Consider the following 14,367-nt stretch of genomic DNA (forward strand, 5'->3'; position numbering starts at 1 on the left):
AGAGACTTTTCGTAGTTACCGAAGGCAGGAATAAGGGCATGGGGGCTTCAAAAGCCACCATCGCTAGGTGGATAAAGGACTATAGCAGAAGCATACAGGGTAAAGAAGATGGAGATTCTCCAGGGCGGAAAAAGGGGCAGCGTCCCTAGAAGACTTGTGTAAATCTGCTTGCTGAGCCTCGGCGCACACCTTCTCCAGGCACTATAGGCTACATATTGAATCCTCCAGTGATGCTAAACTGGGAAGAAAGATACGAAGTGCAGTAATATATAAAAATAAAAAAGAGGAGGAGGAAGAGGTCATGTGAATATTAATCTACATAAGGGTGACTGTTAACCTTGTATCCTTTGAGAAAAGTGAGGTAACTTGATTATTATTATTATTATATTGTTTATTTTTGGTGCCCACCCAGGAAAAAAAATTTTTTTTGTTGTACTGCTATGGTATTACCCATATGTCAGCTGCCATGGGGAGGTAGAGGAAAGTACGGATTCTTACCGGTTAATACACTTTCCTCTACTCCACCATGGCAGCATTTTTCCCTCCCTTGGGATATATGAAGTAATATATGTTATGTCAGTGGTTCCCAAACTGTGCGCCTAGGCTCCCTGGGGTGCCTTGGAGCACTTGCATTGGTGCCTCAGGTTGGTGGTCCAGAACCAATTCAAGTTATTTATGGCCAATGAAATAGCTTGTAACTTCCAATTAAGAATATGTGGGTAAACAGAAGTGAATCATGTTTCTCACCACAAGTGGACCTAAGGAAAACATTTAAATCACAACTAATTTAATATTTTTCCTGAAATTAGTAGCCAACTTTTGGCCTAGGAGTGCCGTGAAAAATATTCTGATACTTTAGGGTGCCGTGATTCAAAAAGTTTGTGAACCACGGTGTTATGTTATGTTATATAAAAGAAAAAAAGAGAAGAGATATAGCTTTATAATTGAAAGACACATAGCCTTGTAGGGGTGGGCCTTATATAGGGGCAGTGTCTTTTCTTTTCCTTTCCAGATATCTACCTAATGAGGAGGAAACCCATATGTTAGCTGCCATGGTAGAGTAGAGGAAAGCGTATTACCCGGTAAGAATCCATACTGCGCTGTGTGTGACTATATATCCTGTATACATCTATATACTGCAATGTGTGTGACTGTGTATCCTGTATGCATCTCTGATGTCTCTAATTCCTCCTTCCCACTCTGACCACAATCTGCTCTCTTTCACCCTTTCACCATCTTATCCTCCCCTCTACCCTTATTGCCCAGACCCACAGTCACCAGACGTAACCTCGGGTCTCTTGACCCCACTGTCCTGTCCTCCCTGGAGACTTTCCTTTCTCCTCTTTACACAATGACCTGCCCCAACCAGGCTGCCTCTTTCTATTACTCTTCTCTCACCTCTGCTCTCGACTCTGTGGCCCCCCTCCACACTGTCCCCCTCCAACGCTCTAAACCCCAACCCTGGCACAACAAAATAACACGATTCTTGCAAAAAATGTGCACGCTCTGCTGAACGCCTCTGGAGGAAATCTCACTCTGGCAGACTTCCTCCATTTCAAGTTTATTCTCTCCTCCTACAGCGCTGCTCTCTCCTCTGCCAAACAGTCTTTTTTCAAATCTCTCTTCTCTTCCCATTCCTCCAATCCCCGACGTCTCTTTGAAACTTCCAACACTCTACTTCGACCTGCACCACCCCTCCTCCCTTCATCCCTCACTGCCACTGACTTTGCCTCCTTCTTCCTCTCTAAAATTGAGATAATCCGACATGATATCTCCTCCCCTCCCAACTACCCAACTATGTCATCCTTCTGCCCTACTACAGCTGCGGAAGTCCGCTCCCTCATCTCATCCTCTCCCCCCTCTACCTGTCCCTTGGACCCTCTCCCCTCCCGTCTCCTCAGTTCCCCCTCCCCCATTGGCTGCTCCCACCTTGCTCACCTCTTTAACCTATCCCTTTCTACTGGCATCTTTCCTTCACCCTTCAAACATGCTCTGGTCTCTCCTATTCTTAAAAAACCAAACCTGGACCCTTTATCTCCCACAAGCTACCGACCTATCTCTCTTCTCCCATTTGCCTCTAAAATACTAGAACGGCTGGTTTAGAGGCGTCTCACAAGCTACCTGTCTGACCACTCCATCCTTGATCCCCCTTCAATCTGGCTTTCGTCCACTTCACTCCACTGAAACTGCCCTAGTGAAAGTCGCCAATGGCCTGCTGTCGTCCAATTTCAAGGGTCACTTCTCCCTGCTTATCCTTTTGGACTTATCACCCTCTCCTCCTCCACACACTCCAAAACATTGGCCTCTCTAACACGGTCTTCAATGGGTTTTCCTCTTACCTCTTCAACCGTTCCTTCTCAGTCTCTGCCTCTGGCTCCACCTTCCATCCTTCCTGTCGGGGTCCCTCAGGGTTCCGTCCTTGGCCCCCTTCTGTTCTCCCTGTACACCTCCTCTCTGGGTGCACTCATTAACCTCTTTGGCTTCCAATATCACCTCTATGCTGATGACACCAAAATCTACCTCTCCTCTCCTGATCTGTCCCCCACTGTTCTCTCTCAGGTTTCCAACTGCCTCTCTGCCATCTCCTCCTGGATGTCTGAGCGATTTCTGAAGCTGAATATGGACAAAACCAAACTTATTATCTTTCCTCCACCCAGAGCTATGCCCCCTACTTATATCTCTATCACTGTTAACACCACCATCATCTCCCCTGTTCCCCAACTCCGCTGCCTGGGTGTCACTCTCGACTCTTCCCTCTCCTTAGCACCCCACATCCAAGCCCTGGCCCATTCTTGCCGGTTCCTGTTACGCAACATTGCTCGCATCAGGCCCTTTCTCTCACAGAGTGCAACTAAGCTGATCATCCACTCACTGGTCATCTCACGGCTCGACTAATTCAATGTTCTCCTCACCGGCCTCGCTCGATCCCAACTGGCTCCTCTCCAATCTGTCCTCAACTCTACAGCCAGGCTTATCTTCCTCTCCCGCCGCTCTAATTCTGCCACCCCCCTTCAACAAAATCTGCACTGGCTCCCATTCCCCTACAGAATCCTCTTCGAACACCTCACACTCACATACAGGGCCATCTCTAACTCCATTGCTCCATATATCTCTAACTTCATACACCCTCCCTCACTGCTTCCCACGCTAGAGTACAGGACTTTGCCCGTGCTGCACCCCTTCAGTGGAACACATTCTATCGCTCCATTAGGCTCTCCCGACCTGGCAAAGCTTCAAACGGGCACTGAAAACTCACCTATTCATCAAAGCGTACCCTTCCACTGCATAACTAGTCCTGCGTAAACTAGCTGGTTCTCCAACCCCTTCCCTGTTTACATCCTGCTATCTAGCCACCACCCACTTGCTTGCACCTCTTGTAATCTGTCTGTCTCCCCTTCTTACTAGATTGTAAGCTCCTCCGAGCAGGGCCCTCTTCCCTCCTGTTTTCAAAGCCCTCTTCTCTTCACATTTCACTCACAGCTCTCCTATACTCAAACACTCAGTGACCATCTTCGTCCGCATACTCATCTCCATCATTGGCATCTAGCCTCTAGTTGTATGTTGGTTGAGTCCTCCCTACTTATATTTAAGCTGTAATGTGTATTGAACTGTGGCGCTCTTTATTTGTATTTGTTATTTATTCAATGGTATGCCAAGTTTTGTCTCCCTGTACTGTTCCTTTTGTACGGCGCTGCGAAACACTTGTGGCACCTTATAAATAAAATAAAAATATACATCTATATATTGCACTGTGTGTGTGTGTGTGTGTGTGTGTGTGTGTGTGTGAGACTATATGTCCTGTATACATCTATATCTGGTATCTGGCAGAGGGTGGAGCTTTGTCGAAACTGGATACCCAGCGCAGGCAGAGGACGGGACTACTTTTTTAAAAGAGCCCTCTCCTATTACCAGGGGATCAACATACAGCAGTCAGAGTAGAAGAGGTACAACTTTACACTGGGCTGGAGCCCACCTTTTGTCTAACTCCAACACACAATACCGTAGGGGGTAATTCCACCCTGTCCTCTCCAACCAATCGGTGCCTCCCCCATATATTTATTATTTATTTATTTACAGTTTCTTTATAGCGCAGCAGATTCCGTTACAGGGTCTTATATAGCACAGAAGATTCCGTTACAGTGTCGTATATAGCGCAGCAGATTCCGTTACAGCGTCTTATATAGCGCAGCAGATTCCGTTACAGCGTCTTATATAGCGCAGCAGATTCCGTTACAGCGTCTTATATAGCACAGAAGATTCCGTTACAGGGTCTTATATAGCACAGAAGATTCCGTTACAGTGTCTTATATAGCGCAGCAGATTCCGTTACAGCGTCTTATATAGCACAGAAGATTCCGTTACAGGGTCTTATATAGCGCAGCAGATTCCGTTACAGCGTCTTATATAGCTCAGCAGATTCCGTTACAGCGTCTTATATAGCGCAGCAGATTCCGTTACAGCGTCTTATATAGCGCAGCAGATTCCGTTACAGCGTCTTATATAGCGCAGCAGATTCCGTTACAGTGTCTTATATAGCGCAGCAGATTCTGTTACAGTGTCTTATATAGCGCAGCAGATTCCGTTGCGCTTTACAATAGTAGAAAGAGATAAAACAAACTGGGTAACAACAGACAGACTTGGAGGTAGGAGGGCCCTGCTGCAAGCTTACAATCTATAGGGATAATATACCTTAGGGGTTCGCATATTAATCAGACCATCTTACGTGCAATGCATAACTAAATCATGATTACATGCCACAAGGATGAATCTAATTTCCTTTGTGATCCTCTGATTATCTCCTGGTCACCTAACCTAAAGAAACCCAGAAGTCGCCGTTACTGACGCCTTGTCCCACAGGAACAGGTTCTTATGTTAATCAATGCACCAAGCCCGGTTCCTGCTGTGCATTGATCAACCGCAAAATGTTTCTGATCCCTTCCTAGGAAATGACAATTAACATGTAATCTACTCACAGAGACTGGTGGATTACTTCACCGGTCATATACAGAGTAAGTGCATTTTACCTTTTACGATGCATTCCTCAATACTCCTAATACTCTTAGACATATATACATTGAAAATATACGGTGCAGTCCCAGCTCCGTGCTGAACATACATTTTATGAATACATACACACACACTCTATGCCCTGTGCCCAACAGCTGGCATCCCATAACCAAGCAATACATATACCTTGTGCCCAGCAGTGGGCTCCCATATCCAGGCACTACACCAATACATATACATTGTGCCCAGCAGCGGGCTTCCCATATCCAGGCACTACCCCAATACATATACCTTGTGCCCAGCAGCGGGCTTCCCATATCCAGGCACTACCCCAATACATATACCTTGTGCCCAGCAGCGGGCATCCTATATCCAGGCACTACACCAATACATATACCTTGTGCCCAGCAGCAGGCGTCCCATATCCCGGCACTACAGCAATACATATACCTTGTGCCCAGCAGCGGGCATCCTATATCCAGGCACTACACCAATACATATACCTTGTGCCCAGCAGTGGGCTTCCCATATCCAGGCACTACCCCAATACATATACCTTGTGCCCAGCAGCGGGCTTCCCATATCCAGGCACTACCCCAATACATATACCTTGTGCCCAGCAGCGGGCTACCCATATCCAGGCATTACAGCAATACATATACCTTGTGCCCAGCAGCGGGCTACCCATATCCAGGCACTACACCAATACATATACCTTGTGTCCAGCAGCGGGCTACCCATATCCAGGCACTACCCCAATACATATACCTTGTGCCCAGCAGCGGGTGTCCCATATCCAGGCACTACACCAATACATATACCTTGTGCCCAGCAGTGGGCTTCCCATATCCAGGCACTACCCCAATACATATACCTTGTGCCCAGCAGCGGGCTACCCATATCCAGGCATTACCCCAATACATATACCTTGTGCCCAGCAGCGGGCTACCCATATCCAGGCACTACAGTTATACATATACCTTGTGCCCAGCAGTGGGCTCCCATATCCAGGCACTACACCAATACATATACCTTGTGTCCAGCAGCGGGCTACCCATATCCAGGCACTACCCCAATACATATACCGTGTGCCCAGCAGCGGGCTTCCCATATCCAGGCACTACACCAATGCATATACCTTGTGCCCAGCAGTGGGCTCCCATATCCAGGCACTACCCCAATACATATACCGTGTGCCCAACAGTGGGCTCCCATATCCAGGCACTACAGCAATACATATACCTTGTGCCCAGCAGTGGGCTCCCATATCCAGGCACTACACCAATACATATACCGTGTGCCCAGCAGCGGGCTTCCCATATTCAGGCACTACACCAATACATATACCTTGTGCCCAGCAGCGGGCTTCCCATATCCAGGCACTACACCAATACATATACCATGTGCCCAGCAGCGGGCTACCCATATCCAGGCATTACCCCAATACATATACTTTGTGCCCAGCAGCAGGCGTCCCATATCCAGGCACTACAGCAATACATATACCTTGTGCCCAGCAGCGGGCTTCCCATATCCAGGCACTACACCAATACATATACCTTGTGCCCAGCAGCAGGCGTCCCATATCCAGGCACTACAGCAATACATATACCTTGTGCCCAGCAGCGGGCTTCCCATATCCAGGCACTACACCAATACATATACCATGTACCCAGCAGCAGGCTTCCCATATCCAGGCACTACAGCAATACATATACCTTGTGCCCAGCAGCGGGCTACCCATATCCAGGCACTACAGCAGTGGTAGCCAACCCTAGCCCTCGAGAGCTACCAACAGTTCACATTTTCCAGACAACCTAGCTGCTGCACAGCTGCATTCATTAATCACTGACACATTTTAAAAGATACACAGATGGAGCTAATTAGCTCACTTGTGATTCTGTGAGGAGACATGAAAAACATGCACTGTTGGTAGCTGTCGAGGACTAGGGTTGGCTACCCCAGCACTACAGCAATACATATACCATGTGCCCAGCAGCAGGCTTCCCATATCCAGGCACTACAGCAATACATATACCATGTGCCCAGCAGCGGGCTACCCATATCCAGGCATTACCCCAATACATATACCATGTGCCCAGCAGCAGGCGTCCCATATCCAGGCACTACAGCAATACATATACCTTGTGCCCAGCAGCGGGCTTCCCATATCCAGGCACTACACCAATACATATACCTTGTGCCCAGCAGCGGGCTTCCCATATCCAGGCACTACACCAATACATATACTTTGTGCCCAGCAGCGGGCTTCCCATATCCAGGCACTACAGCAATACATATACCTTGTGCCCAGCAGCGGGCTTCCCATATCCAGGCACTACACCAATACATATACCTTGTGCCCAGCAGCGGGCTTCCCATATCCAGGCACTACAGCAATATATATACCTTGTGCCCAGCAGTGGGCTCCCATATCCAGGCATTACCCCAATACATATACCTTGTGCCCAGCAGCGGGCTTCCCATATCCAGGCACTACAGCAATACATATACCTTGTGCCCAGCAGCGGGCTTCCCATATCCAGGCACTACACCAATACATATACCTTGTGCCCAGCAGCGGGCTTCCCATATCCAGGCACTACAGCAATATATATACCTTGTGCCCAGCAGTGGGCTCCCATATCCAGGCATTACCCCAATACATATACCTTGTGCCCAGCAGCGGGCGTCCCATATCCAGGCACTACAGCAATACATATACCTTGTGCCCAGCAGCGGGCTTCCCATATCCAGGCACTACACCAATACATATACCTTGTGCCCAGCAGCAGGCGTCCCATATCCAGGCACTACAGCAATACATATACCATGTGCCCAGCAGCAGGCGTCCCATATCCAGGCACTACAGCAATACATATACCTTGTGCCCAGCAGCGGGCTTCCCATATCCAGGCACTACACCAATACATATACTTTGTGCCCAGCAGCAGGCGTCCCATATCCAGGCACTACAGCAATACATATACCTTGTGCCCAGCAGCGGGCTTCCCATATCCAGGCACTACACCAATACATATACATTGTGCCCAGCAGTGGGCTTCCCATATCCAGGCACTACCCCAATACATATACCTTGTGCCCAGCAGCGGGCATCCCATATCCAGGCACTACAGCAATACATATACCTTGTGCCCAGCAGCGGGCTTCCCATATCCAGGCACTACCCCAATACATATACTTTGTGCCCAGCAGCAGGCTTCCCATATCCAGGCACTACAGCAATACATATACCTTGTGCCCAGCAGTGGGCTTCTCATGTCCAGGCACTACCCCAATACATATACCTTGTGTCCAGCAGCGGGCGCCCCATATCCAGGCACTACCCCAATACATATACCTTGTGCCCAGCAGCGGGCGTCTCATATCCAGGCATTACCCCAATACATATACCATGTGCCCAGCAGCGGGCTTCCCATATCCAGGCACTACAGCAATACATATACCATGTGCCCAGCAGCAGGCGTCCTATATCCAGGCACTACACCAATACATATACCTTGTGTCCAGCAGTGGGCTCCCATATCCAGGCATTACCCCAATACATATACCTTGTGCCCAGCAGCGGGCTTCCCATATCCAGGCACTACAGCAATACATATACCTTGTGCCCAGCAGCGGGCTTCCCATATCCAGGCACTACAGCAATACATATACCTTGTGTCCAGCAGTGGGCTCCCATATCCAGGCATTACCCCAATACATATACCTTGTGCCCAGCAGCGGGCTTCCCATATCCAGGCACTACAGCAATACATATACCTTGTGCCCAGCAGCGGGCTTCCCATATCCAGGCACTACAGCAATACATATACCATGTGCCCAGCAGCAGGCTTCCCATATCCAGGCATTACCCCAATACATATACCATGTGTCCAGCAGCGGGTGTCCCATATCCAGGCACTACACCAATACATATACCTTGTGCCCAGCAGCGGGCTACCCATATCCAGGCACTACACCAATACATATACCTTGTGCCCAGCAGCGGGCTTCCCATATCCAGGCACTACAGCAATACATATACCATGTGCCCAGCAGCGGGCGTCCCATATCCAGGCACTACAGCAATACATATACCATGTGCCCAGCAGCGGGCTTCCCATATCCAGGCACTACACCAATACATATACCTTGTGCCCAGCAGCGGGCTTCCCATATCCAGGCACTACAACAATACATATACCGTGTGCCCAGCAGCGGGCGTCCCATATCCAGGCACTACAGCAATACATATACCTTGTGCCCAGCAGCGGGCGTCCCATATCCAGGCACTACAGCAATACATATACCTTGTGCCCAGCAGCGGGCGTCCCATATCCAGGCACTACCCCAATACATATACCTTGTGCCCAGCAGCGGGCTTCCCATATCCAGGCATTACCCCAATACATATACCTTGTGCCCAGCAGCGGGCTTCCCATATCCAGGCACTACAGCAATACATATACCTTGTGCCCAGCAGCGGGCTTCCCATATCCAGGCACTACAGCAATACATATACCTTGTGCCCAGCAGCGGGCTTCCCATATCCAGGCACTACAGCAATACACATACCTTGTGTCCAGCAGCGGGCTTCCCATATCCAGGCACTACAGCAATACATATACCGTGTGCCCAGCAGCGGGCGTCCCATATCCAGGCACTACAGCAATACATATACCTTGTGCCCAGCAGCGGGCTTCCCATATCCAGGCACTACAGCAATACATATACCTTGTGCCCAGCAGCGGGCTTCCCATATCCAGGCATTACCCCAATACATATACCTTGTGCCCAGCAGTGGACTTCCCATATCCAGGCACTACAGCAATACATATACCTTGTGCCCAGCAGCGGGCGTCCCATATCCAGGCACTACCCCAATACATATACCGTGTGTCCAGCAGCGGGCTTCCCATATCCAGGCACTACAGCAATACATATACCTTGTGCCCAGCAGCGGGCTTCCCATATCCAGGCACTACCCCAATAAACCATCCTTTTTACATACAATCGCATTTGGAGAGATTTTTCAATCCACTCCATTTTTATTTCCATTTATGCTGGCATCAAAATGGCGTTCAACCATGACGGTGACCTTGGAGGAGAGTAAGGTGATTTCAGTTAGGGGTGCAGGGGAATGATTAATTAAGCAAAGAGAGCGGTTTGGATCCAAAGCGCTCTCTTTGCCTAATTCATTGTACTCCAATAATGTTCCAGTAAACTAGTTGGGAGCTGCCGAGTGGATAAAAATGTGTAAATTTGATCTATAAACAAATATATATTAGGTTGTATACAGTAACACAATAGTTGCTATAGAGTAATATTGATTTAATTCTTACAAAGAAGCAGAGGGTATATTATACCCACAAAACTCTATAGCACACTATTTTTATCTGCACCCGACTTTTTGTTTTACAGTGCAGGAAAATTAGATTTGGGTTAGGGGACTGGGAGAATGAGATGATTTGGTTTAGGGGTCCTGCAGATGGATGATTTGGGTTAGCAGTGCAGGAGACTGAGATGATTAGGGGTCGTGAAGACAAAGATGATTGTGTTAGGGTTAGGTCCTGGAGACTGAGATGGTTTAGGTTAGGGGTCCGAGATAATGAGATGGTTTGGGTTAGGGGTCCTGGAGACTGAGATGGTTTAGGTTAGGGGTCCGAGATAATGAGATGGTTTGGGTTAGTGGTCCGGTATAATGAGATGGTTTGGGTTAGTGGTCCTGGAGACTGAGATGGTTTAGGTTAGGGATCCGAGATAATGAGATGGTTTGGGTTAGGGGTCTGGGAGAATGAGATCGTTTGGGTTAGGGGTCCGGGATAATGAGATGGTTTAGGTTAGGGGTCTGGGATAATGAGATTTATTATTTATTTATTTACAGGTTCTTATATAGCGCAGCAGATTCCGTTGCGCTTTACAATAGTAGACAGTGATAAAACAAACTGGGTAACAACATACAGACTTGGAGGTAGGAGGGCCCTGCTGCAAGCTTACAATCTATAGGGATATAGGGGAAACACAAGGACAGGCACCAGTAATACCATAGCAGTCCCACCAAGTTACAAGTCCAGAAGGGTAGCTATATAATACATAAGTGCCTCAGAGGGTTATGCATGTAGAACTTAAACATTATAGGCTTGCCTGAAGAGGTGAGTTTTCAGGGAACGCTTGAATGTTTGGAGGCTATTGGAGAGTCTTATTGTGCGTGGAAGGGCATTCCATAGGATGGGAGCAGCCCGATGAAAGTCCTGTAATAGTGAATGGGAGCTGGTGATCCGTGCAGAAGAGAGACGCAGATCTTGTGCAGAGCGGAGTGGTCGAGATGGGAGATATTTTGTGATAAGTGCAGAGATATATGCTGGTGCAGTATGGTTAATAGCTTTATAAGTTAGTAGAAGTGTTTTGTATTGAATACGGTAAGATACAGGTAACCAATGGAGGGACTGGCAGAGCGGATCAGCAGATGATGAGCGTCTTGCAAGGAAGATCAGCCTAGCAGCAGCATTTAAAATGGATTGTAGTGGTGAGAGTCTGTTCTTGGGAAGACCAGTCAGGAGACTATTGCAATAATCAATGCGGGATATAATGAGTGCATGTATAAGAGATTTAGTAGTTTCTTGTGTGAGATACGGTCGTATTTTGGATATGTTCTTTAGATGCATGTAACATGATTTGGAGACAGATTGAATGTGGGGAAGAAAGGACAGGTCAGAGTCGAGGATGACCCCTAAGCAACGAGCTTGTGGGGTAGGGTAGATGGTCGAGTTGTCAACAGTGATGGAGATATCAGGATGGTAACTGTTCTTAGTTGGCGAGAATATAAGTAATTCTGTTTTTGAAATATTGAGTTTGAGTTGGCGGGAAGACATCCAAAATGAGATGGCAGAGAGACATTCTGAAACTCGGCCCAAAACCACTGGTGACAAGTCTGGGGTTGATAGATAGATTTGAGTATCATCCGCATATAAGTGATACTGAAATCCGAAAGAGCTTATTAGTTTGCCAAGAGAGGAAGTATAGATGGAGAACAGCAGAGGACCTAAGACTGAGCCTTGCGGAAGATACGGGGTTCTTCAATCACTCAGACACCGAGCAGATGAAACCAAAATATGGTTTATTTTTATCACAGCACACACATGTAGACAGGAAAAAGATTCAAATGGTAGCATAAAAACATCCGGGTAGCAAAGTCCTTGTAGCATCACAGTCCAAATAACGAAACTATCACTTTTTCCACACAGCAGTGACAGCAGAAACCTGTGCGAATCCACACAGCACCAGACGCTCCACACCAGAGCTTACGTAGGATGCCCCCCCCCAGGCAAACGATGCGCTCACAAGGTCCAGTGGCAGCGTATGACCGCTTAGCCCGGATTGTGAGATGGTTTAGGTTAGGGGTCCGGGATAATGAGATGGTTTAGGTTAGTGGTCCGGGATAATGAGATGGTTTAGGTTAGTGGTCCGGGATAATGAGATGGTTTGGGTTAGTGGTCCGGGAGAATGAGATGGTTTGGGTTAGTGGTCCGGGAGAATGAGATGGTTTGGGTTAGTGGTCCGGGAGAATGAGATGGTTTGGGTTAGTGGTCCGGGATAATGAGATGGTTTGGGTTAGGGGTCCGGGATAATGAGATGGTTTGGGTTAGGGGTCCGGGATAATGAGATGGTTTAGGTTAGGGGTCCGGGATAATGAGATGGTTTGGGTTAGGGGTCCGGGATAATGAGATGGTTTGGGTTAGGGGTCCGGGATAATGAGATGGTTTAGTTACAGCATAAACTAATTGGTCTGTTTGTCTTTTTATGTTTCAGGGTCTATGTGAGTGGCTCAGTATCTTCAATGCTTCAGTTTGAGTCCCCCTTCCGCTGGTTTTTCCTTCATGTTCTCTTCTCCCTGAGCTGTGTTCTTCTCTTTCCATCTTACTGGTTCATTGATCGCCTTCTGTCTTGTGTGGTTCTCACCAGCAGGGAGCGTTCTCGGGGTTCTGCCCTGAGAATTCTTTCCCTGGTGCTTGGAGTTCCATTCTTTCTGCTTCTTTTCCTTCTTTCACTGCCCTTAGCTGTGTTTGGTTTTGTGTTCTGGGCTCCTCTGCATCGAGCGCGCCGTCCATTCTGTTACCAGCAACATGTACAGACACACAGCTCTCCAGAGAAGATACTTCAGGGTGACTGCTCCTTCATCTTCATCAGTGCCAATCTATGTCTCCTGCCCGATGGCTTGGCACGTTTCAGTAACTTGAGTCACACACAAAGTCGCACTTCTGTCATTTCCAAGTTCCTGAGTCTTCCTGCAGAGTCGCTACAGACAAGTAATGAGGACTCGATGCCAATTTGTAGCACAGAAGATGTCCTTCCAATGATTGAGACACCCAATAAGGAGTATGAGGGGAAACATGGACAAGGAGATTTCCCTTTTGAAGTGTCCTTGGTTTTCCCCCATAATGCAGATTTTGTATGCCTGCAGGAAGTGTTTGATGGACGTGCATCTCGTAAACTGCGCCGCTGCCTTGCTCCGTCTTTTCCCCATATTCTGTATGATATTGGGCCTTCAGGACCTCACAGCGGTGGCTTCAAGTTCTTTAACAGCGGATTATTCCTGGCCAGTCGCCACTCCATTATTAATGCCAAGTACTATTTCTATCCCAATGCCCGTGGGGAGGATGCCCTGGCTTCTAAAGGACTTCTCTGTGTCAAGGTACAGTGGCTTCTAAGTGAGTGTGAGTTCTGAGTTTTTCATGCTTTTAACATCTGTGTGAACAGTAATGGGGGTCCACATTTTCAGGTGTTAACATTGGCACAAAAAACCCCATGAAAAACTTATGTTGCATATATGCAATAATATGTTTTCATTTTGTAACCTGTGAGAAGTCTGATAAAGGGAAGCGGGAAACCTGGTGCGAGACTTGGAATAATTCCCCTCATTTGCTGAGAGTATCTTGTGTATGCATAGCCCTGCACTCTCACCTTCAATTTCAGTGACCTCTGGGGTGCCGTTCAATGAAAATGTAAATATAGTACTATGCAGACAGAGGTGGATTCCCCGAAGGGAAAGAACAGCACTCGCCAGAATGGAATGTTCAAAAGTACCATGAGGTCCAGTTTTATTCAGTCAAATGCAGCCTGCAGACGTTTCGGTCCTCTGGGGACCTTTATTAAAGCAGCGAAGGAGCCAGCAAAGAATCCAAAACACAAGAATGGTAATCCAAATGTAGGAAAAAGGAACTGGGGCCCCTAGAGGACCGAAACATCATCAGGCTGCATTTGACTGAATAAACCTGGACCTCCTGGTACTTTTGAACATTCCATTCATGTCTGGTGAGTGCTGATATATATAGATAGATAGATAGATGAAGTAAAATA

General features: G+C 47.7%; 1 protein-coding gene across 1 annotated transcript in view; it reads left to right on the forward strand.

Moving 5' to 3' along the window:
• Window positions 1-14,367, forward strand: part of LOC146055092 (sphingomyelin phosphodiesterase 5-like) — a 114,005-nt gene that overhangs the window by 10,931 nt on the left and 88,707 nt on the right. The window contains exon 2 of the mRNA XM_083168196.1: window positions 12,820-13,702. Within this exon, the coding sequence (XP_083024322.1) occupies window positions 12,848-13,702 (855 nt within the window). The 5' untranslated portion in view covers window positions 12,820-12,847. The remainder of the gene's footprint in view (window positions 1-12,819; window positions 13,703-14,367) is intronic.

This window comes from Crinia signifera, unplaced genomic scaffold (assembly GCF_055691185.1).
Source record: "Crinia signifera unplaced genomic scaffold, ASM5569118v1 HAP2_SCAFFOLD_323, whole genome shotgun sequence".
Taxonomy (NCBI): domain Eukaryota; kingdom Metazoa; phylum Chordata; class Amphibia; order Anura; family Myobatrachidae; genus Crinia; species Crinia signifera.